General features: G+C 42.7%; 4 protein-coding genes across 4 annotated transcripts; 2 read left to right on the top strand and 2 right to left on the bottom strand.

Moving 5' to 3' along the window:
- Positions 1-89: 89 nt before the first annotated feature.
- Positions 90-7,671, bottom strand: gdi1 (GDP dissociation inhibitor 1). The gene is made up of 11 exons (XM_076042411.1): positions 7,100-7,671; positions 6,017-6,124; positions 5,674-5,773; positions 5,360-5,494; positions 5,077-5,275; positions 4,612-4,743; positions 4,426-4,525; positions 4,169-4,340; positions 3,861-4,005; positions 3,707-3,761; positions 90-2,919 (listed from the first exon to the last, which is right to left on the bottom strand). Exons 1-11 carry the CDS (start codon positions 7,142-7,144, stop codon positions 2,767-2,769), a joined length of 1,344 nt encoding a protein of 447 aa, XP_075898526.1. The 5' UTR covers positions 7,145-7,671; the 3' UTR covers positions 90-2,766.
- A 591-nt stretch (positions 7,672-8,262) lies between these two features.
- On the top strand, positions 8,263-12,796 carry atp6ap1b (ATPase H+ transporting accessory protein 1b). The gene is made up of 10 exons (XM_076042410.1): positions 8,263-8,453; positions 9,506-9,626; positions 10,019-10,093; positions 10,178-10,371; positions 10,460-10,497; positions 10,590-10,675; positions 10,780-11,003; positions 11,094-11,129; positions 11,503-11,740; positions 11,847-12,796. Exons 1-10 carry the CDS (start codon positions 8,278-8,280, stop codon positions 12,057-12,059), a joined length of 1,401 nt encoding a protein of 466 aa, XP_075898525.1. The 5' UTR covers positions 8,263-8,277; the 3' UTR covers positions 12,060-12,796.
- Positions 12,797-13,633: 837 nt separating this feature from the next.
- On the top strand, positions 13,634-15,372 carry LOC142898780 (ciliary microtubule-associated protein 3). The gene is made up of 5 exons (XM_076041983.1): positions 13,634-13,872; positions 13,955-14,047; positions 14,329-14,462; positions 14,546-14,654; positions 14,786-15,372. Exons 1-5 carry the CDS (start codon positions 13,702-13,704, stop codon positions 14,849-14,851), a joined length of 573 nt encoding a protein of 190 aa, XP_075898098.1. The 5' UTR covers positions 13,634-13,701; the 3' UTR covers positions 14,852-15,372.
- A 368-nt stretch (positions 15,373-15,740) lies between these two features.
- taf8 (TAF8 RNA polymerase II, TATA box binding protein (TBP)-associated factor) lies at positions 15,741-19,726 on the bottom strand. Its single transcript, XM_076041982.1, has 8 exons — positions 19,505-19,726; positions 18,812-18,971; positions 18,274-18,372; positions 18,118-18,180; positions 17,863-17,987; positions 17,367-17,514; positions 16,480-16,622; positions 15,741-16,286 (listed from the first exon to the last, which is right to left on the bottom strand). Exons 1-8 carry the CDS (start codon positions 19,550-19,552, stop codon positions 16,146-16,148), a joined length of 927 nt encoding a protein of 308 aa, XP_075898097.1. The 5' UTR covers positions 19,553-19,726; the 3' UTR covers positions 15,741-16,145.
- Between the last annotated feature and the right edge of the window lie 1,946 nt (positions 19,727-21,672).

Here is a 21,672-nt window from a genome sequence, read left to right on the forward strand (position 1 = left end):
TCAGTATGTATGTATAGACAGTCTATCGAACAACGGGTTACTTACCTGGATGTAGTCATTTGATCTATAATACAAAATATATAAGAAAATCAGGGTCAAATCCACATGTGCCATGTGCTTTTTTTTTTTTATTTTTCTATCATTTCATTCATAGTTTAATTCATTTTTATTTGTTACACAAGACATTAGGCATTGTTCACGTACTAGTGATCAAACAAGGACAGTAAGTTTTCTACTACTCAGCCTGAACCATTTCTTTAGTCAATTTCAAGGGATATTGTCAATACTGGTTTCCAATGCCAAACTGGATGGAAATTAAAACAGTACAACCACACACGACGCTTCGGTTTTCAGTAAATCAAAAAAGGGGCGTGGGAGGGAGGGCTTGGAGATATATCTACGCTCACAGAGAAAACAGTGTTCCAGTTGAAATCGGAGAACGTTTTTCCAGAATGAAATCCACACAGAATGTTAAATTATCCACAGTGTGAAGCCTTTTGGGGTGTATGGAGCTTGATTTCTGCCCTACAATGTCGTGACTGTTTCTGCTCTCCGTCCGTGAAAAAAAAAAAAATCATTCGAAGGAATGCATAAATTGTGACGAAGCACTGGAATGATCATAACACATGGAAAATAAAATAAATTAAGGTGTGCATCACTTAAAAAAAAGAAAAGAAAAAAAACTTCAGAGATTTTTTAATCCCTGGAGCAAAAACTAATAGCATAGCATATTCAGCATTTGACATAAATCTTCCCCCATCATGTCAATGATATTCAAAATAAATAAAGCGTAAACAATAAGACACAGAAGCAGTCCAAACACACTGGGAGTTTAGCGAGATGTTGGGGGATTTGTCAAGGTCGATTCGGTGACACAAACTTTTTTCAGTGTTCTTGGGCACAAACAATGATCTTTTCATCGTTCGTGGGTGACCGGCCGTGGAACAGGTCAGTCAGCTCCTGACTGTGTGTGTGCACTGCAGCTACTGCCATGTGTACCATCACACATGTGATAGGAGACAGAATCCCTTTTTGTAGTATTCAATAGGACCTGCAGGGCAACATGCGCGACCAAACACTGTCAGCGAGCTTTGCCAATATCAGCAACACAGTGTTTTTGGCACAGGACTGACCCCGCCCCCTCCCTTGCAACAGTTAATTATTGAAAAGGGCACAAAGCGTTTAAAATCAGACCCCAAATTAAGGCTAAAATTAATAAAAATAAAAATAAAATAAAAGCATCTTGGTTTATTCTTGCGCGGCGCCACCTTTAGCTGTGGCTGCTAAGCTACAATGTCAATCAAAGTTTAGGGAGTATCCATGTTTACGCGTTAGTACAGTTGTTCAGAGGAGTTAGTCTCTCAGGGAGCTCTAAATGACAAACACAAGGGTTGAAATAACCAAGACACGTTCTGGTGCTTTCACTGTCAGCCGAAATTTCAGTCTTCACCCTCTTCACTCAAAAGTGAAACTCCTCATGTAAGGTCGTAGCCGAAACATTCCCTGCATACATTCTTGAACCCGCATGACACAAGCCTCTCACCTGCACCGTCTCACCTCCTACCCAGCGCCCAGTCCAGTTCTTTTAGAAACCAACTGAAATGCCCACCTCAACGACTCACAATCCCTCTCACGGTCCCACTCAAGAGAGCTCAACTTGAAGAGCACAGCTGCAGCCTCACATCTGTAAACTTCATAACTTCAGCCAGTGAAAGGCGCACCAAGTATATAGAAGTAAAACTCTGCAATAATTTAAACGGTTAGAAAGTAAACTATTCAAATTCAAAACTGACATCACACAACAAAGATAAACAAAAGGAACATTTTTTCTCAGGGGGTGGGGGGATGGTGGGGTGGAGTGGGTGACAGTTAATAGCCACTGGTTAGCTTGCCCGCTAGCACAGGGAACACAACAGCATTGCAACGTGAGCACTACCAGTTGACAGAACAGCCCATTTAAATGTAAATCTTCATCTTGGTGTTTTTTTGTCTTTTTTTTTTTCTTTTGCCTGACCAACAGTTTTGTTTTTTTCTTGACAAAAATTGAGCCGCGTCTGCTGAAGTAACACAGGTTAAAGACCGAGTAAGATAAAAGTGAAAGCAGGGTTGACAGGAGCGATACGTGGAGATGGTCCAGCCTTCATACAGCACTCGAGTCTATGTACAATTACTACCGTGTGTAAAAGATGCATGCATGTCAACGGGACGTGGCCCTTGCAGAGGATTCTACACTAAGCCGAGAACAGATCTCTCATGTCAGAGCTTGTCGTTCGTCCCCCAGGCGCCCCGACCTCTGATATGAGAAGAGAAACGGTACAGAAAGAATGAAATGCCTTGAAAATCGCCAACAAGTAATAAACTCACCTCTAATAATTTAAGATTATACTGATGATACGGCAAAATCTACAATGGAATGAGAGGCCTTATCAACCCTGCTTTGCGGTGACGGAGGAGTGTGAGTATTTGAACAGAGTGTGTGTGTGTTTGTGAGAATTTGTGTTTTAACATTTGTCGAGAGAGAGAGAGAGAGAGAGAGAGAAAGAGAGCGAGAGGGAGAAGAGGGGGTTCAAGGGAAAGGAGGCAAATGGCTGAAGATGGGCAGAGCCAAAAGAACTTCCTGGTATCCTTCCTATGTGTTCAATGCTGACAACTGCTCTGGAAGCCCCCACACCCCCTCTCTCTCTACCGCAGGCCCTGCCACCCCCCCGCCCCACTTCACCCTGCCTCCTCTCCAGGCACGCCCTCTCTCGGAAGCCCCTCTACTGCTCACTGCTCATCCTCCCCAAACACGTCGTTCTGTTTGCGCTTCATGTTCTCAAAGTCAAAGTCGCTGCCAGTCATGCGCTTGTAGATATCCTTGATGTCGTTGCAGGTGGTCTCAAAGTGGGTGGTGGCGTCGTAGGTCCTTGAGGCAAAGACCTGGGAGAGATCAAATCAGAGCACTGAGTATCTGCACAGTTACTGCTACAGCTGCAGCTGCTGTCATTAGAATGCCAACATTCACTTAGTGGCAACGATATTGTGCCTATAATTTATGGTAAAACTGCTAACAGTGAAAACAGTACAACTTACTTTAGCCAGACAGCATGCCAGGCAAGCCAAAGAACACTACACTACATACAGCACTTGCTTAGTTGAAGGTTTTATGTTTTCTTTTCTTTTGTCACTTTTAGACTAAGTATTATAGTGAAGGTGCTTTTCCTGTGACGCAACATAAATATTCAGCTTAGGTGCATATCTGAAACCCCTTGGTTGATGGTTGATGTACTGTGCTGTACACATTAATGATCAGTTTCGTGTGTTTTATATTGCTGTGTTTTTATCAGCCTAACAGCTGCAGGGACGCCAGCTGCAAACTGGCTGCCTGGCTAACTGACGTGCCTAGTCCAAAAAATATAAAAATGACTTAAGCCAAAATGATCTATAATCTAACTAAAATATATTTGCGTGTTAGTGCATGTAGCCCAGAACTATTCATGATACTGAGTATTAAGATAGAGAGTTTGCTACAAAAATAAAACCTTGATTGGCATTCATGTGCCAGCTGTGCAGCGACAATTTTATTACTCAAGGACAATGAAATGTCAATATGTGAAGAACAATAAAGGAATCGTCAGAGCACAAAGTCTATATTGCCATCATCTATTTAGCTTCTTTTTAACTCATTGCTAAAGTTAGCATAGCTGAAAGGAAAGAAAGATTTTACCTGGCTCTCAGTGCCATCATCTGTTGGCTCATAAAGGTCACTGATAGCCACAAATCTGTAAAACACACAGCAATCATTATGTTAGTTCCACTTTTGTTTTTACAATGTCAAATGCCTTTATAATAATGAATGAATGAAATGTAAGAAGGCTGACTTTTGGTCGATGGGCTCCAGAAGCTCCAGGGCCGGTTCGATCTCAGCCTCTGGGTCGCTGGTTTCCACTGTGGTGCTGACGATGGCAATGTACTTGCCCTGAGCTGCCACATTGTGAGCATAGGAGATCATGCACACGTAGATGTCTGCAAAGTCACAAAGGGTTAAAAGAAAATGAATCCGTCGAGTCGATTCAACTCACTGAACATTGAGTGGGAAGTGGAGGCTTTTCTGCTCGCGTTTTTGTGGCTGCGCTAGATCGGACGGACACGCCCAAGCGAGGGTGGTGTCCTGCGAGGTCGTTCTCACCTGAGTTGCGGTTAACCTGATTCTGGGGAATGATGATCTGGCAGGAGTTGGCGTCGTTGGTGTTTTTGATGGGGTGGCTGAGAATGCAGATCAAGCGGATCACCTGGCCGGCCTTGCGGACGCGGTCGGGGATGTAGCTGGGGTCGCAGATGAGCTGCTTGCAACGAGCCACCTGCAGCGGGGAGGAGGAGGACGTCAATCCCGCCGTTCCACCGACAACCTGACGCAGCTCGTTCACCCTGCAGCGCCACGCCTACCTCGCCCTCAGATTTCACGCCGACCACGTGGCCGCCTTCCATCACGATCTCATCCACGGGCTTGTTCAGCATGTAGGTGCCTCCGTAGATTGCACTCAATCTGCAATGGCATTTCAACGAGAGCTGGTAAACTGTGTTTCACAGTTGTGGAAAAGGCTTTTTAAGACGCAGGCTGCGGAGACAAACCTGGCAAAGCCCTGCGGCAGCTCTCCCAGGCCGTAGAGGGGGTAGAGGTAGGGGCTCTTCCCGTAGCGGGCCAGAGATTCGCTGTACAGCTTGATGCGATTGATGGTCTCCAAACAGGGGACATCAAGATAGCTGCAGTGAACGCAGATATGGGTTAATGGCTCCCACCCACCACATGAGACTGTAAGAGGACTGGAAGCTCCATTATTGACCGGAGAGATACCGCAGTGTAATAACTGTACTGCTTTATTATTACATTTATCATATTTTTAATTATATTTTTACAATTTTTACTCAGGTTTATGTCCACTATGTGCACTTTATGAGAGTGTATGAGTATGTGTATACCGCTGCTGCCAACACTGTGAATTTCCCCATTGAGGGATTAATAAAGGAAATATCTTAACTTATCTTAAGATGAAGCTGACATGGACACTGCTGGACATGGAGTGCAGTTGCTCTTACTCGTCTGTCCTGTAGAGGGCGAGGGCGTGGCCAGTAAAGTCAATGATGTCCTGGCCGAGGTCAAACTTCTTGTAGACGTCCCTCATAGTTGTAGTTTTAGGATCCACACCCTCGAAGGTCTTGGGGTCGTTCTCGTCAAAATTGGCAACAAAGACTAAGAACTTCCGAAACCTCCTCTTCTCAAACATCCCCATCAGGTCTGGAAACAATTCCCGACAAAGGCTTCGTGTTCTGGGACGTTGCGTACAAATGGCAGATACTCAACTGTAAGTGTGACGCTTACTTGAAGCCAGTGCCTCAGTCTCGGTCGACGGCACCTTGTAGATCTTTCCTCCCTTGTAGACAAAGCTTCCCTCCACCACTTTGAAGTCCAGGTACCGTGTCACCTCTGTGTATAGCAGCATCTTCACAAGTTGACCTACAGTCACACACACACAAGCAGATAAATCATCCACTGTGGCTCCACAACGTCAAAATAGAGAAGTCATTTCACTTCCATTTCTTGGCCACATTGGTTTATTCTGAGAGACAATAAATTCCAGGTAGTTCAGCGGTGAAAAATGTCTTCATGCTACAGATCAGTGGTGCGGAACTGACCGTTGGCCATGAGAAACTTTGGGATGAGGTCCACATTCCAGTCCCGGCCTCTGCCCATTGACTCAGGTGGAGAGTCTGGCAAAGTGAAGCGCTTGTACAGCTGGAATTGAAGAAAATAATGTGGTCATCTGACACAATGAAGCGCTTGTATAACTGAAATTCATTAAACAAATAACTAAACAATCTGACACCAAGAAGGGCAAAATGTTGGAATGCAGAAAGTCCAGAGAGAAGCAAGCGACGCACAAGAGCACAGGACGTAAAATGAGACTTACAGGCAGATGTTAAAATATATTGATTAGTTTTATAGATCTCTCAAGGGAATCTCTCTTTTTTTTCTTACCTCTTCCAGAGGAGTGATGGAGGAGCTCTCGCCACCATAGTAGGGGTTCCTGTCCATGTGCAGAACCTTTTTCCCATTCACGGACATGATCCCAGACAGAATGCATTCCTACGCAAAATAACATGCTTTATAAATAAACAATTTAAAAAAATAAAAATAAAAAAAAAAGATCCACCTAAAATCCGTCAATGATCAGACTTTGCAACAGCACAGACAGGATGACGAAGTCTCCCACGGGGAAGGAGACACTAAACACACGAAGGCCAGAAGGGGAAGTTGGGGGGAGAGGAGACACGTCGCACGCATGCGCAAAGAGCTTGTTTCTGAAATTAATACTGTTATTATTATTTTTTTTTTATCCTTACGACGTCTAATGCCGCTGGCGACAGCTATCAACACAACAGCAGCGCGTCATTAACACGTATCGCCGAGGCAGTCCGAACACACCGGAAAGAAATATGACACCCACTGCGAGTAACACCAACAGTCACTTTTGACACAGGCAAAAATCCACATTAAAAGCCGATAACCTGCACTATTTGTGTTCCACGCAACTTGCACTTAATGACTACGGGTTTTTGTTTGTTTGCTTGCTTGCTTGGTTTTAAAGCAACGACAGCGGCTCTAATAGCGCGATCCCAGGCCTGCGCCAGCGTCGGGATGGAGGCCTGTCTATGCAAAGAGGACCATGACACACTGGAGGGTTACGCCTAAAAGATGCTACTGGGTGTAACACCCCGCCGAGCCGGCTTGTGCAACATTAATACAAAAATAAATCAAACCCCTAGTAGTTGTTTTTCTTTTGTCTTTGTGCACAGATTGCGTTTGAGTCTAATAACATCCATAAAACGCATTTATTTGGACTTTTTCCATATTATTATTTTTTGCTGGCTCACTGGGATGCAGGAAGCCTTTCACTTCCAGCCACGAATACACGGAGGATAACGGGCCTGCGTCGACTCGCTGCCCATAATAACCACATGGAAGTTCACGCATCCCGCCCTGTTTTTTTTGTTTGTTTGTTTGTTTGTTTGTTTTTTTTGTTCCCGTGCAAGCGCATAAGAGGCCTGACTGACTACTTACTGTAAGACCGGTGCCCAAAACGATCACATCATATTCCTCATCCATGTTGTATCGCCGCCTCTCCTGTCTCGCCCTCTTTTTGCCGTGAGATGTGAAGGGTATCGAAGGAAAGAATGGAGGCACGGAGTCGTGGGGTTTCTCTCGCTTCCGCTCTCTCGCTTCAGACGGCTCGTTAGGAGAGATGTGCTATTTATTAATCATCGGGCTTTAATGACCACTGGAATAAACTGTCCACACACTGTCACCGGCGAGGACAAGCAAAGATGGCCCTGATCGAGGAGCAACGTTAGGGCGATGTCAATGCGCGTCGGCAACTAGTGCGCACCCTCCGTCTCTCTCCCTCTCTCTTCCCAACACACCACACAATGGATTCAGCGGAAAGGGCGGAGTGTAATCGGAAACCAAACTCCGGTCCGTCTACTTTCCGTATTTTACAGTTTAAATGATGGTTGAGGACTTTAGTTCATTTGTACATTCTATTCTGTACAAGTCGCTACGGTCTCGTATTTTCTCTCCAATTCCCTTTCTCCAATTGTCGGTGCAGAGTTGCGTGGACGCAGGCAGTTAATATCCCTCCGCCACCACAGCTGTGTGTGGGGGCTGCTTTCACTGTCAACGGACGCTGCTCCCTCCGATATAAACTCAATAAACTCGGATCTCAGTCATGCTTTCGTGTCAATATGTCGACCTTTCGTGGATGATATGACATCGTGACAACGTTGTTTGAAAAAAGACAAAATTGAAAGGTGCCTCAGCACCATGGACAGCTGCAGGTGTACCGCCCATGTTAAAAAAAAAAACAAAAAAACAAAACAAAAACAAAAAAAACAACACAAACTAACAAACGAATGACAAAACCTCACAGCATGATAATGAACATTGCATATGTATTATATGCTTCCTTAGTGTTGAAACAGCTGGTGCTATCTGGCGATTACGTATTGCTATGACAGTCGATAACCAGATAAGCGCTTTAGCGCTGGCATGAAGAGTCAGCATAAAGTAGCAAAGTCAATGTGACGAATGTTTATTATGGGGAAACTGAAAAGAGAATGGTTGTTATTAATATTTATTCTGTCATTATCATATTATCTGTGTGAAAAGAACAACATATATACATTTAGGCTGCTGTGGACGTGGGCAGGCAGGGCTCGCGGAAGCAGGAAGTCGAAGCGCACATGACTGTCAGGTGGTTCGAGTCACGTGAGCAGCACTTTGCGGAAAAGGCTCAACTGAAAATGGCAGAGTCGATGTACTCGCGTTTAATTGTGCCCTTTTCAGCCCTTTTACTCGCCTTTTTCGCCACCGGAAGCTGCACGGCTCAAATTCCATTTTTGCTATGGTCCACTGAAAGGTAAAGGCTTGTCTTCTGCGCGTGTGATTTGTGTAACACTAACTTTGGAAGTCAGACGTTAGCCAGCTGTCAACCGAGCTAACGCTAAATAGTGCAACTTTCATGCGATTTTTCCGTCCACAGAGGCCTAAATGGCCCACAGACCGAACCAAACTTTTCATCCTGCTCAACAAAACTTGTTCTAACGATCAACAAATGTCAAAGCTTCTTATGGAATTGCTAAGTTGATAAAATATCACTGACCAAGTTGTTGTTTGAAGTGTCTAAGGGTACAGATACTACTACTAATAATAATTATAATGACGATGACGATGATGATAGTAGTAGCAGTAGTAGTAGTGGTGGTAGTAGTAGTAGTAGTAGTAGTAGTAGTAGCAGTAGTAAATAAGATACGAGTATGCTAATTTTGTATTATGCCTGACTTTTCCATGAAGCTGTTCCTCGCTATTGAGTCTGTACAGGACTAGGACCTGACAACATTAATTTAGTGGCTATTCCAACACATTTCAGCATGAACAAACGTGCTGTTATATACACCGATGCTCACACCAAAGTTACTGGTTTGGTTTTTCAAAGGGGGAAACTTGGTCATGTATCAACTCGTAAGTAAGGCTAATAACATGATGACCTGGTGGTAAATATCTACTCTGAAGTATTTGTCTACACTTGACAATTGTCGCTTCCCTTACAGGTGTTTAAAAAAAAGAGCAAAATATTGGACTACTACATAAGTGCAGGTTTAATGTAAGGTGTGCATAAGCACTACTAAAGAAAATGTAAAATGAGATTATTTGTTTAGATGGGCAGATGCTTCACTTATCCCTGAGTGGAAATTTCACAAGTGCATTGTGCTCATTGCTCTTCTTGGTCAACTTGAGGAGGACTCCATGAGTTTCCACTCTAAGATCCTTTTTTCTTCACTTTGTTAGTTGTGTGCCATTAGGAGAAAAAAAACTGTCAGTGTTGTTGCCATTACATTAAAAAAAAACAAAAAAAAAAAAAAACATTTACAGCAAATATCACTTTTTTTGCTTCCGTTCCTGTGTACATAGCTTACCGCCACTTGCCCAACCAGCAGCTGGTCACATCGTTTCCAGTGATGAGTTGAGCGCCTACCTCGGCTCTGCCCTCGGCTCTGGCTCACACACTGTGGTATTATTTCTACAGAAAAAGGTTTGCTTCCTTCTATTTCACCACATGCCTTACCAACGGAACTGAAAGTGAAAGATTTCGACCTCAGCATATAGAGTGAAGTTTGTTCTGAAATTTCATGGATTTCATAAAGCCATGTCCGTGGACACACAAGACGTCTAAAGCAGATTAATAGTGAGTCATGTGCATAGTTGTTGTGCAGTCGCATATGACTCAATCTTTTCATTCTGGTGTGACCATGAGAGCGCCTGTCTCACTTCTCCTCTCACACTTCCCTTGAATAAAATGTTTTGGGTTTAATTTTGAATTGCGGTTCTACATTTCTATACAGTTTTTCCCCTTCTGTTCCTTGACAACTCACTAGGTGAATATCTTTTCATTTGAAAACAAAAACAATATCTTTTTGTTTTCAGTTAAGCAAAGATGACTTCACTGTGTTTGGTGGAGTGTATGGAAACAAGGAGGATAGTGCCTTTCAAAACCTCGAGGTAGGTTATTTATATATTGCACACTTGTGTCATTTCGGAAAAATAGAGACAGGTTTATAATACATTCTTTCCACTTCTCATCAGGCCGCACTTCAGTCTTCCCCCTCATCGGTGACATTTCCAGCACTAGAGTGGCCGGGATCCTCCGCCATCACAGCTCTGCTGCAAGACAAACTTGGCGTCTCGCCTCTACTTGTAGATGTAGACACTCTGTCCCATCTCACCATCGACCAATCTGTCAGCAATCTACTGCTCATCAGCCTTCCGTATTGCACTGAGTAAGAAGTGTGTTGTGACAGATAATAGCAAATGTCTTCTTCTTTTTTTTTCCATTTTAAAATTAATATTATATTATTTGTGCTTTAGCTTCGAGAAGCCCTGTAAGGAAGTCCTTCTTGACAATGGTAAGTTGTAAACTGTTAGATTATTTCAATAGTCAATATTTTAAGCATTTTTGTAAATTTTTAAAAATTCTTTCTTTTTTTGCCTTCAACAGATGAGGTCATCGGTAGAGTTGTGAGTAACATGAAAGCCAAGGGTGTTCCATACACAGCTATTTACACTGGACTCCAGCCATCACGAGTAAGAACTATGTAGGAATGCAGATAAAAAAAGAAGAAGAAGAAGTCAGCCATATGTTATGCATGAAGCCAACTCACATGAATTCCATTGACCTGTTCTTGCAGGTGATTCCAGAAAGCTCCATTTCTAACCAGCCTGTGGGGCGCACCTTGCTTCAGGCAGCTGAGTCTGATGTCAAGCCTCCCATCTGGTTTAATATGTCTACCGGTCCCTGTATCATGCTCTGGGCTCAGAATCTCAATGTTAGCCTCGCACCATCCTCTTGGGTTGACCTTGCTGCACAAAACGTAACTTTGGGAGGATCCAGTTGTGAGGGGACAAACTCCCGGTGAGTTACCATGCATCTTCTTGACATGCAAAATAGTTGTTTAATTACTCAATTAATATTAATAATTCATATTTTCTTGTTATGCTTCAGGCTTGTCCTCAATTACCAATCAGGCTATACACTCAGGTAAGATGAACAAATGTTTCATTTGAACAAATAGTTCAGTAATGTATGAATTAGAATATTTTTGTCACATCGGATAGATTCTGATTTGCAGATTGCCACAGTGAGTAAATTCCTAAACCTTTATCTGTAGAAATTCTGCTCCATGACATTTGAATAATTACTTTAGATAGTTTAAAGTTACAAAGGAATCAAGATGGCTTTTTCAAGTCTGAATGCTTTTCGATGTGACCACTAGGGGTCACCCGAGTCAAGAACTTTTATAACCATTATTCATGAAAATAGCATTTGATACTATTTGACCATAATTTGTGGAATCCTAAATACATTAACTTCAAGGTACTTATGATCGCTCTTGTTTTATTTTCTTCTCTAGTTTTATCATGAGTCAGAAGTTTTATCCTGGTTCTGCACGGAACTGGTCCACCCTAGACACTGTGCAGCTGCAGTTCGGTAGTGCAACTGCGACGTTCACTGGCAACCGGAGCATCCACACGCCGGCAGAGTATTCCTACCACTGCCAGTCAGTCAACAGCTTCCAGGATCCCCTGCTGGTGAAGGTCAATTCCACCGGCAACAGCTCTAATTGGAGGCTCAACTTTGTTGACTTTCAGGTACAACTTCATGCATTTTGAATGTACCCATCTGTCTTTGTTTGTCACTATTGAATTGTTATAACAGATATTGTTTTTTCCCATTTGGATTTGTCCTGCGCTATAGATTCAGGGCTTTGGCCTGGACAATTCAGGAGATTTCTCCTACGCCAGCGACTGCGCAGGCTTCTTCTCCGCTGGGATTTGGATGGGGCTGCTGACTACACTGATTTTCCTGTTGATTTTCGTGTACGGCCTGCAGATGATCGTGAATTTAAACACAATGGATCGATTTGATGACCCAAAGGGTCCAACGATTTCAGTGCCTCAGTCCGAGTGACACGTTCACACTCCTCTGTCCATTAGTGCCTCACTACACATCAAGAGAAGGTGACGCCTTGTTTCTTGTTTGTTTTTTGACGTATCTTTCCAGAAAAACGACCTCTCTGATGTTTTCTCTCTTGATTTCTATCCCGAACCGTTGAACCGCTGTGTTTGGCATCTTTGTTCTGTCGTCAGAGGAACATTCTGCCTTATTGTTTCTCATTTGCAAGTGCCAAAATGGATCCATGTTTTTATAAGTTGATTTTTGCATTTGTTTGCAAAAATGTATTTTTGTGTGGGTGTAGATGTTGGTCAAAATTGTCGTAAATTGAAATCATCTGAAAAATTAATTTCTGACTTGTGAGAGTGCCTTCTAACCCTAACTTGAACACGTTTACTGGATGCCAGACCTTTTCCTGTCATGTTTCTTTCCCTCTTCCACCAAAGCTGTTTTAAAAGACTACTGATTAAGAAAAAAGAATTGCCTGTACAATGAGACGATGTTGCTATTTCTGACTGCAAGTCCTCGAATGTTGGTGTTTGGGAAATGCCTTACAAAAGTCTACCAGTACTTTTTGCACAGATTTAGCTCTGTTCATTGGTACCATTCAAATCGTAGCGTTTGTGTAATTTATTTATGTATGCTTATCAGCTGATAATCAGCACGTTCATTATGCCGTTGGATGACAGTGCCTCAATTTTGCTCTTGATGCATAATGCCTTGACTTTAAAATAAAGAAATCTGCCAACTGGAACTTTGATAGTAATTTTAAATTTAATGTCAACGACTTACGAAGGTTTGGAAATGGGTGACACATATCTATAAAAAGTTGAATACTCTGTAAAGCAGTATTAAGTACATTTTATCAAATGTTGAGTTTTAAGGCCCCATTATTCATTTGTTCAATGTTTCCTATTTCAAGCATGTAAATAAATTCTTCAATGATGAAAAATGTACTTATTTTGCTGTTTCACTTTCCGGGAAGGTTCTACTAAAATAAACAGTTGTTTAAATGAGCTCTGAGTGATCTCACCAGTAGCCCTCTCAGGTTTGTAGCAACACATTCTATTATTTTTGAGACCCTGCAGTAAAAAGTCATCAATTTGATTCTACAAAAAATTAGAAAAACTCACACAAAAAAAATGTATCTGCAGGCAGCGTTCAAGGGACTGAGTCTGCCATGGCCTTAAACAGAAAAATCTTAATTTTTGGAGGAACTTTATTTTGAAATGTCCATCAGAATTTTTTTTTTTTAAAATTGGACTGACATATAGGAAATTTCCTAAAATATTAATCTGAAACCAAGTACAAAGAAAAAATATTCTATGTAGTTTGCATTGTGCTTAGTGATTACCCTAATACCTGGTGAACACAGAGCAAGCGGAAATCAAGTGTCTGTTGGCTCGACGGCTTTTGTCCAACTGTTAACTGTTGGTTGGCTTGACCGCAGAATGGTTTTCGCGTGCGTGCGGTAAATGGAAACCGCGACCTGTCGGAAGTGTTGCCATAGCGACGCCAAGTCGTTTTGCAGCCAGGGGGTCAACTGTGCGAACTGTGTCTTTGTTTTTCCCGTCTTTGTTGTCGCGCTTTCCTTTCTCTTTAGTTGTTTTTCCCGTCTTTGTTGTCGCGCTTTCCTTTCTCTTTAGTTGTTTCCAAAATGTCAGCAGCAGCAGCAGCAGCAGCTCCTACTCAGAGAGCAGTAGTAGTTTTCGGTACTTCTCAGGACAGAAGACTCTTCCCTCTCTATTTCGCACCAGACCGACTCGGAAATGAAATGTTCCGGCGGGTGGCGCCGGATCTCGGCCCAGGCAGCTATGACAGCCACAAGGTCGGTCTGTTGAAATGTTGTGAGGTGGTGGGGGGTCAGTATACCCATTGGAATAAACTGAACTACACTGCCGCTTTTACAGCTTGGCACAATGCTTTACGACCTCACGAAGACTCCCAGGAGCAAGAGAGGATATTATGCAAGGACTGCAGCACGTTTCCCACCCTGCAGCAAGGTAGGGAGGTAATATGCGACCGTGGTCTCAGTGAACTCTAGTGAAGCTCGGTTTATTCTACCATAAAGTATACACACGAGCAGGAGCTGCAACCTCTAAGTAAACAGCAAATTCAAGCCTTTTAAAAATAAAAAATATAAAAAATTAAAATTATAATGTAATATACAGAGGTGGGGAAAGTATTCACATTCTGTACTTAACAGTACAGTTTTGAAGTTGTAACACAACTTCAAAACTGTCAGTGAATGAACCTTCATTCATTAATCATCCTGCTGCAACAGACAGTGACTCCGTCCCCGCAGCAGTACCAACAGGACCACAGTCAGACCCGGATCCCCCCTCCCAGCAAGACACCTTTCAACTCCACCTCTCGGAGGTTTCGAACCACGTCCAGTGGCGCTGAAGACAACCCAGGGTGAGGAGGTCACACGCGCGCACCCTCCAATGCTGCAGCTGCAGTGTACTCACTCAGTGTTGCAACTCTGTGTTGCCATGCAGTCCTGGGACCTACACTCGCCACACAGTGACAAACAGGAAAGTGAGCTGGCAGATGTGCTTTGGGCGCCCCCTACTGCCCCCACTGGAGGAGCAGAAACCAGCACTGATGGTGAGTGAGTGAAGCATGCCCTATTATTTAAACTCTAGGTTTCAACAGCATTAACGATATCTTTCCACATAAAATGTCTCTCTCTATATTTGGCACAATCATATATATATATTTTTCTTTTTTCCCCCCAGTCGAACGGTGAAACAGAGCTCAGAAAGCATCGGAGGAGGTTGGCCTATCTAAGTTTGTACTACTGAGTCTAAAGGAACCATTCAACAACTCACTTAACTTCAGATGTACGATGTTTTTCACAGTTTAAAGCAGCACATAAAACTGATAGAAAACACATCAGTTATTTAGAGTAGGACGTCCTAATAATAAAGACTTCACACAATTTTAAAAATTTCCGACCATTTCAACTTACCGGGATGTCGGTGGAAGCTTCTCATCCTGATTGTCTTTTTTTTAGACGCCAGAGCCACCTTCATGTTAGGCCACATACACACAGATGAAAAGCTCCACCATAAATGCAAAAATAGCGAACTTGTGAGGAGAAAATGGGTCAGTTTAGGGTGAACTCTCCTCTTAAAGCAAAAATTACCTTTCATTTCCTTTAGAGCCCGTTTTTAAGGTATGCTGTGATGCAAAGGTTAAAGGTTAAAGTCCCAGTGATTGCAAGATCCCGAAGGATGCAAAGTTAAATAACTATACAAATGCACTGATTTGGGCCGGTTATGTTAATTGGTACATTTGCAAAAGTCACACCAGTACAAGCTGTATTGGGTGAAATGAATGAGAGCATGTGAGGTTCAACTTTTTTTTGCATCAGGACGCAAGATTTAGTGAACTTTATCTTCCATGGGTGCTACCACTGCACTTCAGTTCAGACTGGGCTAAAACTAAAGATGGCTCAGCTTTAATCAACATGTAGGATAACAGGCAGCTTTTCCTGTTGTACTACATATTGATTAAACTAGATCATCAGGCCAAATTAGTTTTATTAGTTTTAAAATGACAATATTGTAACCTTGTATTATAAACCATCCTATTAGATTTACATATTATTAAAAAATGCTACAGGTTCAGTCAGTGTATATTTTTGGTAACATCTACTCACAACAGAAAGCTTGTCAAAAAAGTTCTATATTTGTTAAATGGTGCAATATAAGTTTTCATTTAATGATCAGCAAAACAAGTCGCACATTTTCAGGAAAAGACAAAGCCAAAAAACTTTTGTTAAATTGTAAAGTTGATTACAAAGTCACGAGACACACAATTTTTTTTTTTTAAAGTGAGTGCTTTCTGAAAAAAACCCAAAAAAAAAAGACCATAAGAAAACCCCTTGTGTTCAATTGAAGTCAGTCTGTAATACAAAAGACAACAGCCGCTCAACTTTCATCACTGAGGGAAAAGAAGCTGCTGGTCGTGGTCCTCGCACTTCAGGAGTGATTGGCAGACTGCTCCTCTCTGAGAGGAAATTGCTGACTGGACGTGTCGGAGCACCGGCCACTGAGGCAAACACGAGTCTGTTCCTTCAGGCGGATGCTCAACTCATTTCTTCCTCCTCACTTTGGGCTTCTTGACGGGTCGGAGGTACGGGTTGTCAATCATATTGTCCTCGTTGTTCTTTGCAGACGGAACGACTCCGTTGGGAGGAAGCATGGGGTTCTCTTTGTCAGCATTAGGATCATCCTGGGTGAGAGACAGAAGGTTATGGCACCTCATAAATGGGAATACATGATATAATTTCCTCGCCAGAGTTCAATGGGCTGAAACAATTCAGGCTGCATGTACACGACCAGTCAAAAGTTTGGACACACGTGTTTCTCCTTTATCTGTACTACGTTCTACACTGTAGATACATACTGAAGACGTGAAAACTCACACTGATGATGTTCCCTGCTGTGTTGTCGCTGTCCGTCTGATCGTCCTGCTCTGATGAGTCTGTCTCCTCCAAAGCCTGAAGTTCCAGTTCCGAGGGCAAGAGGGCGCTCAGGTACGGGATGGAGCTGGGCTGCGCTGCGATCACTGCGCCAGTCAAAGGAGGGGGCGGGGGGAGAGTAAATGCAACAAGTCGGGTGGAAACTGCTCCGTACCCTCTGACAGCACACGCGGTTACGAGCAGCGGCGTCCAGCACGACGGCTCCACCGGTTCACACCAGGATTTGCAAGATCGCGCGACAACCAAGGTAGTTTTGCGTGTATTTTAAGAAAACAACAGTGAAACAAATTCCATTGGCAGACCGAACTTTGTCTCAAGTATCGGTGTGTGTAAAAAAAAAAAAAAGAAAAAAAAAAGGAAAACCCTGAACTGCTAGTATCATACATCATGCATATGTTTAAAGTTTACCTGCGTTTTGTTCATTATAGTTTCAGATTTAAAGTGAAATCTACTTTACCGTTTGACAGAACAAAGCAGAACTGAACAGTGTTGATGTCGATGCGTCAAGTTGAAGTTTCACAGCAAAATACAGCACATTGTCTATTATAATGAAAATCAACCGGATCATCGACCTCCTGCCTTAACGATTTTACCTGCTGCCATTGACGCGGTTGGAAAATAGAAGACCCACGTATTTTTTCAAAGCGGCGATGTTTTACGCTTCGGGGACGCTTCTGAAACGCACCCGCGCTGCGCCTGGTGTGAACTTGCACACTGACTTTATTGGCGTTGGTATTAACGCTTTCGGTGTGAATTGGGAATAAGACTTGCAATTGTATGAGTGGATTAGAACCCGTTGGCTAAAAGCAGAGACGCCGGCTGCGACTTACATGGGAAGGTGGTGATGTCGTCTTTGAACAGGCTGTGCGTCTCCCCGGTTTTGGCCATGAAGCGCGTGAGCGCACGCTCCACGTCCCTCCGCTGGCTGGCGGCTTTCTCTCTCAGCACTTGGTAGTCCGACACCGGCTCTCTGAATGTCTGGCCACAGAAAAACAGAAAGAGTTTGCATCCGTTTACACAAGCTCACAAGCTCTGCTTGTGAGTTTCCTACCTTGAAAACGTACACTACCAGTATAGTAGAATCATATAGCATCATATTTGATGTCTTCAGTATCTATCTGCAGTGTAGCAATTTGTATAGATAAAAAAAAAAATAGCTTGAGAAGTTGTGTCCAAACTTTTGACTGGTAGTGTAGTTATTAGTTAAATGCGTTTCCTCCAGATAATCATGTACCAAGCCAGATTGTTTTAGGAAAAACAGCATCATAACTTTAACGCTCGCTTTCTTAATGGAAATCAAGGGTGGCCGAAAAAACAGTGACTCACTGGTGTCTTGATGTAGGTGTGAGGATCCGGGAATTCTGGGAAATGGCTGGGAATGTGTGCCGGGTGCACACGTTTTTGTCCAGCAACCAGTGCTTTGGGTGTCACGGGAGGGTTTGTCACCGGTGCTGGAGTTTTAGAAATACAACAAAACACGTTCACAGCCGTGTGGTGAATCTTCGACAATCTTTTTTTGATTCAATGGATTCGATTCTGAGTGTGACAGCATTTAGATCCAGAGTGAAAGTTCCTACTCACGGGCAGTTATAACCATTCTCTGGGATCTTTTGGCATAAACTGGCAGAGTGTCAGGATTAAACCCTGTGTTGACACAAACATATGAAAGAATACCGTTAGTATTAACAACTGCTGAAAGAATGTACGATTTCTATGGTTCTTTTCAACTGCGCTTACCCATTTCAATGAGTGTGACCACTGTATCAGACAGGGTCGGGACGCTTCTGGCGGTGTGTTCACAGTAAGCCTTAGCACATCTGCCGATTTCTGTGATGACTGAGAAAACGACAAGACGCACAGCATTGAAAAGTTCCTCATATAATCACTGGAGCCACAGATTGCTGGCAGGTCTGTTTGCTTCATTTGTTTTAGCAACAACAAACCCAAAGTCATCAGGGTCACACAATTTCTCCTAATCATTGTCAACAATGGCTGGTGCTCACATGATTCATTATTTATTCAGCACTTCAAAGCAATAAATATGTTTAAAGATTTGCAAAGATATTTTATGCAATTTAAGCAATAAAATGTTGACTTTTCTAAAAGAACAAAAATTAGACAGGTGTTTGTTTTAAAACACGTTTCAAACCTTCTTATGTGATTACTCGACGGAATAATAGATTACTCGATTACCAATATCATTGATATTTACAGGCCTGGTAATGACTTAATCAAATCTAGCTAGTTTGCACGGCACTTTAAGAATCATACATACAGCTCTGCATCATTTCCGTCAGTGTCTCCACTGCAGCCTTCTCAGCACTCTCGAAGCCGATCTCTGTCAGGAGAGCGCTGACAACCACCTGCAAGGTGCGCCGTCGAGCCATGTAGTAGTTCTCTGCAGGGCTGGTGGCTGCCTTGCTTCCGCTCCCACGCTGAAAAACACGCACGAACCAATGTGATATACTGAGACAATTTTCCCTTAAGTACTGCTTAAGTACATTTCAAAACCTCTATTGTCTCACTTTCATTTGAGTAAACGAGTTGAATCAGTGCTTATACTGTTACAATTTTATTATGTTTAACCATTTTATTATCATTATTATTGTCATTCAGAGCTGTAGCAGTTTAGTAATAAATTAACTAAAGTAAACTAATGGAGCCTTGAAGCACTTTGCGTAGAACAAACTGTAATTTACTTTGCATTAGGAATAGCCATGAGGTGAAGAGCGTCTACATTAGTAACATGCCGAAGTGTGTGATGAATGCGATACGTACACATGATACGCCGCCTTAATGGGCATTCGGTACTACTCTTAAAACAGCTGGGTAACATATACATTTAGAGAGAATACGTGGAGTTTCAGAGGTAGTCGCTATTTGAAGTTGCTACTAGGGCACATTAGTGACAGTAAAAGCCAAGGATGCGCTGACTGCTGACTGCTAACTGCTAGCTGCTTTCTCTCACCCCTCCTGCATTCAGCGAACCACCCGACGCCACCGCGGGATCAGCCATCTCCGACTTCTTCTTCTTGTTCTTCTTCTTGTTGTTCTTCTCCACCAACAGCAATCACTCACTTTTACGTATATTGTTCAGATAAAAACAACTTTATTTATCAACGCGCATCTAGTCGCCGTGTGTAAACACGGCGATGCTAAAGTATGTCATCTCTTCCGGAAACCGACCGGATATTCTTTTGTGGGGGGTCTTAAAAGCGCTACCGCCATCTACTGTACATAGTCTGCATCGTCCCTTGGCGGGTAGGCTATATTTGTCAGCATTTTACAGTAATTACCGAATGGAAGAGCAGCAGACGATTGAGATTTTCTTGATGGTTCTACAAATGGAGCGCTTCCCTCAAAAAAATACACATATTAAGGAAACGAAACGAAGAATAAACACAGTACTAGAGTATCTTCCATATATTTAAAAACAATGTGCTTACATAAATATGAAAAAGATAAGAAAAAAAAAACATTTTACAACTTTTTCTATCCTTAGAATCCAAATATACATTTCTAGAGAATATAATCAACTTTCACAGTACTAATGTAATAATAAGTTGATAAGTAAATGTTTTCAGAATTACAACTGAACTCATAATAAATACATTTACTTCACACATGTATTGAGTGAATCCCCAGTAAATATCCAGTATACCACAACATAATTGTACCCTGCAGTTTACAATGCAGAAACCCGTCACATTACAATTTATACATATTTGACAATTTTATAAATATAATATATAAGAGAATCACAAAGTGATAAGTCCAGAATGGTGACCTCATTTACTACTAGCAACACGTCAAGCGTCCATCGGCATCAGATGACGTGGTCAAGAAGCACGTGATCGGTTGGCACAGCCTCTCAGATGGACAACCTTTGCCGTGGTCTTCATTTCAGGGTGAACCGAGGTTGACGTCCATGTCGTCTTCTTTTTCTTCTCTCTCGTCATTTTCTCCTCCATGATTAACTCTGGGTCCTCCACCCTCTTCTGCTCCAAAAAGGCCTGTAGCAGCGTTTCCACCACGCCACCAACTGCTCCAAGCATGGCCAGAGAGGAGCCCAGTACATAGACCTTCAGCATACATTTGCTGGGCCTCTGAGTCACCATTTCCTTGGCAAATGGGATGATCTCGCCAACGCTGTCCATGTTGTGTCGTCAGAGCTTGTCTTAAATCTTCTTTTTTTTTAAGAAAAAAAAAAAGAAAGAAAAAGGTGAGAACAGGCAAAGTGTTTGGTTGTTAAAAATGTTTTAAGTTATTTATGTACGATGAATCCAATAAGCATTAATATAATATGTAAATACTCACCTTGAAGCCCAAACCAAACTGACTTTTCTCCTCAATAAATCCTGGAGTCTGTCATCCAAAAGTGAAAAAACAAGTGGAGAGGCTGAAATTTAAAGCAACACAGAACCAGGCAAACCCACGCAGGGATGCTAATATGCATATTCATGAAGCCTGAGGGTTTTTTTTTTGTTTTTTTTGCAACAGCAAGGCAACATCCCTGTAGGTAAAATGTGTGTATGTGACGTTGCAGGCGGTCAATAACTCACGTAAACACTCAAATACTTTGGCAGTGGATTTTGAGCAACCTGGTGGACGCACCATGTTGCGTGGCCGGCCAACATAAACATTGATCCTCGTCAGGAGAGCACTGACAGCGTCCAATCACAGTGTGTGCAGCCACAGCCTGTCCCACTTATCAGCCAGAGGTTCAATACATCAGAAAACTCCCTCTCCAATCATGCAGTGTGGAGGTGCTGCGGCTCATGTTCTCTGTCTTGTCTTGAGGTTGCAGAGATTAAAGTTGTGTGTGTGCTCCTCCGCGAGTGTCTGTCTATCCTTTGACCTCGGATGAGGCGTGCATGCGCCGAGTGAGTTGTGACATGTGTGTGATCTTTGCTACGGAGAGCCGTGTGTCATCAGCGCGCAGTGCAAACGGCAACAAAGCAGCGTGTGGTCACGTCGGCATGGCACAGGATGGACTCTCCAGCACAACAATGAGTGGACCTGGCGTCTCCCAATGGTTAAAACTGATGTTGTCTAGTTTACCTTTGGAAAGAATAACAATGAGAATTTGAAAAGATTTGGGGGCCCTTTATTGACTTTATGAAGGACTTTGATGTT

Source organism: Nelusetta ayraudi, unplaced genomic scaffold (assembly GCF_046127955.1).
Source record: "Nelusetta ayraudi isolate G7.1 ecotype Tasmania unplaced genomic scaffold, CSIRO-AGI_Nayr_v1 ptg000070l, whole genome shotgun sequence".
Classification (NCBI taxonomy): Eukaryota; Metazoa; Chordata; class Actinopteri; order Tetraodontiformes; family Monacanthidae; genus Nelusetta; species Nelusetta ayraudi.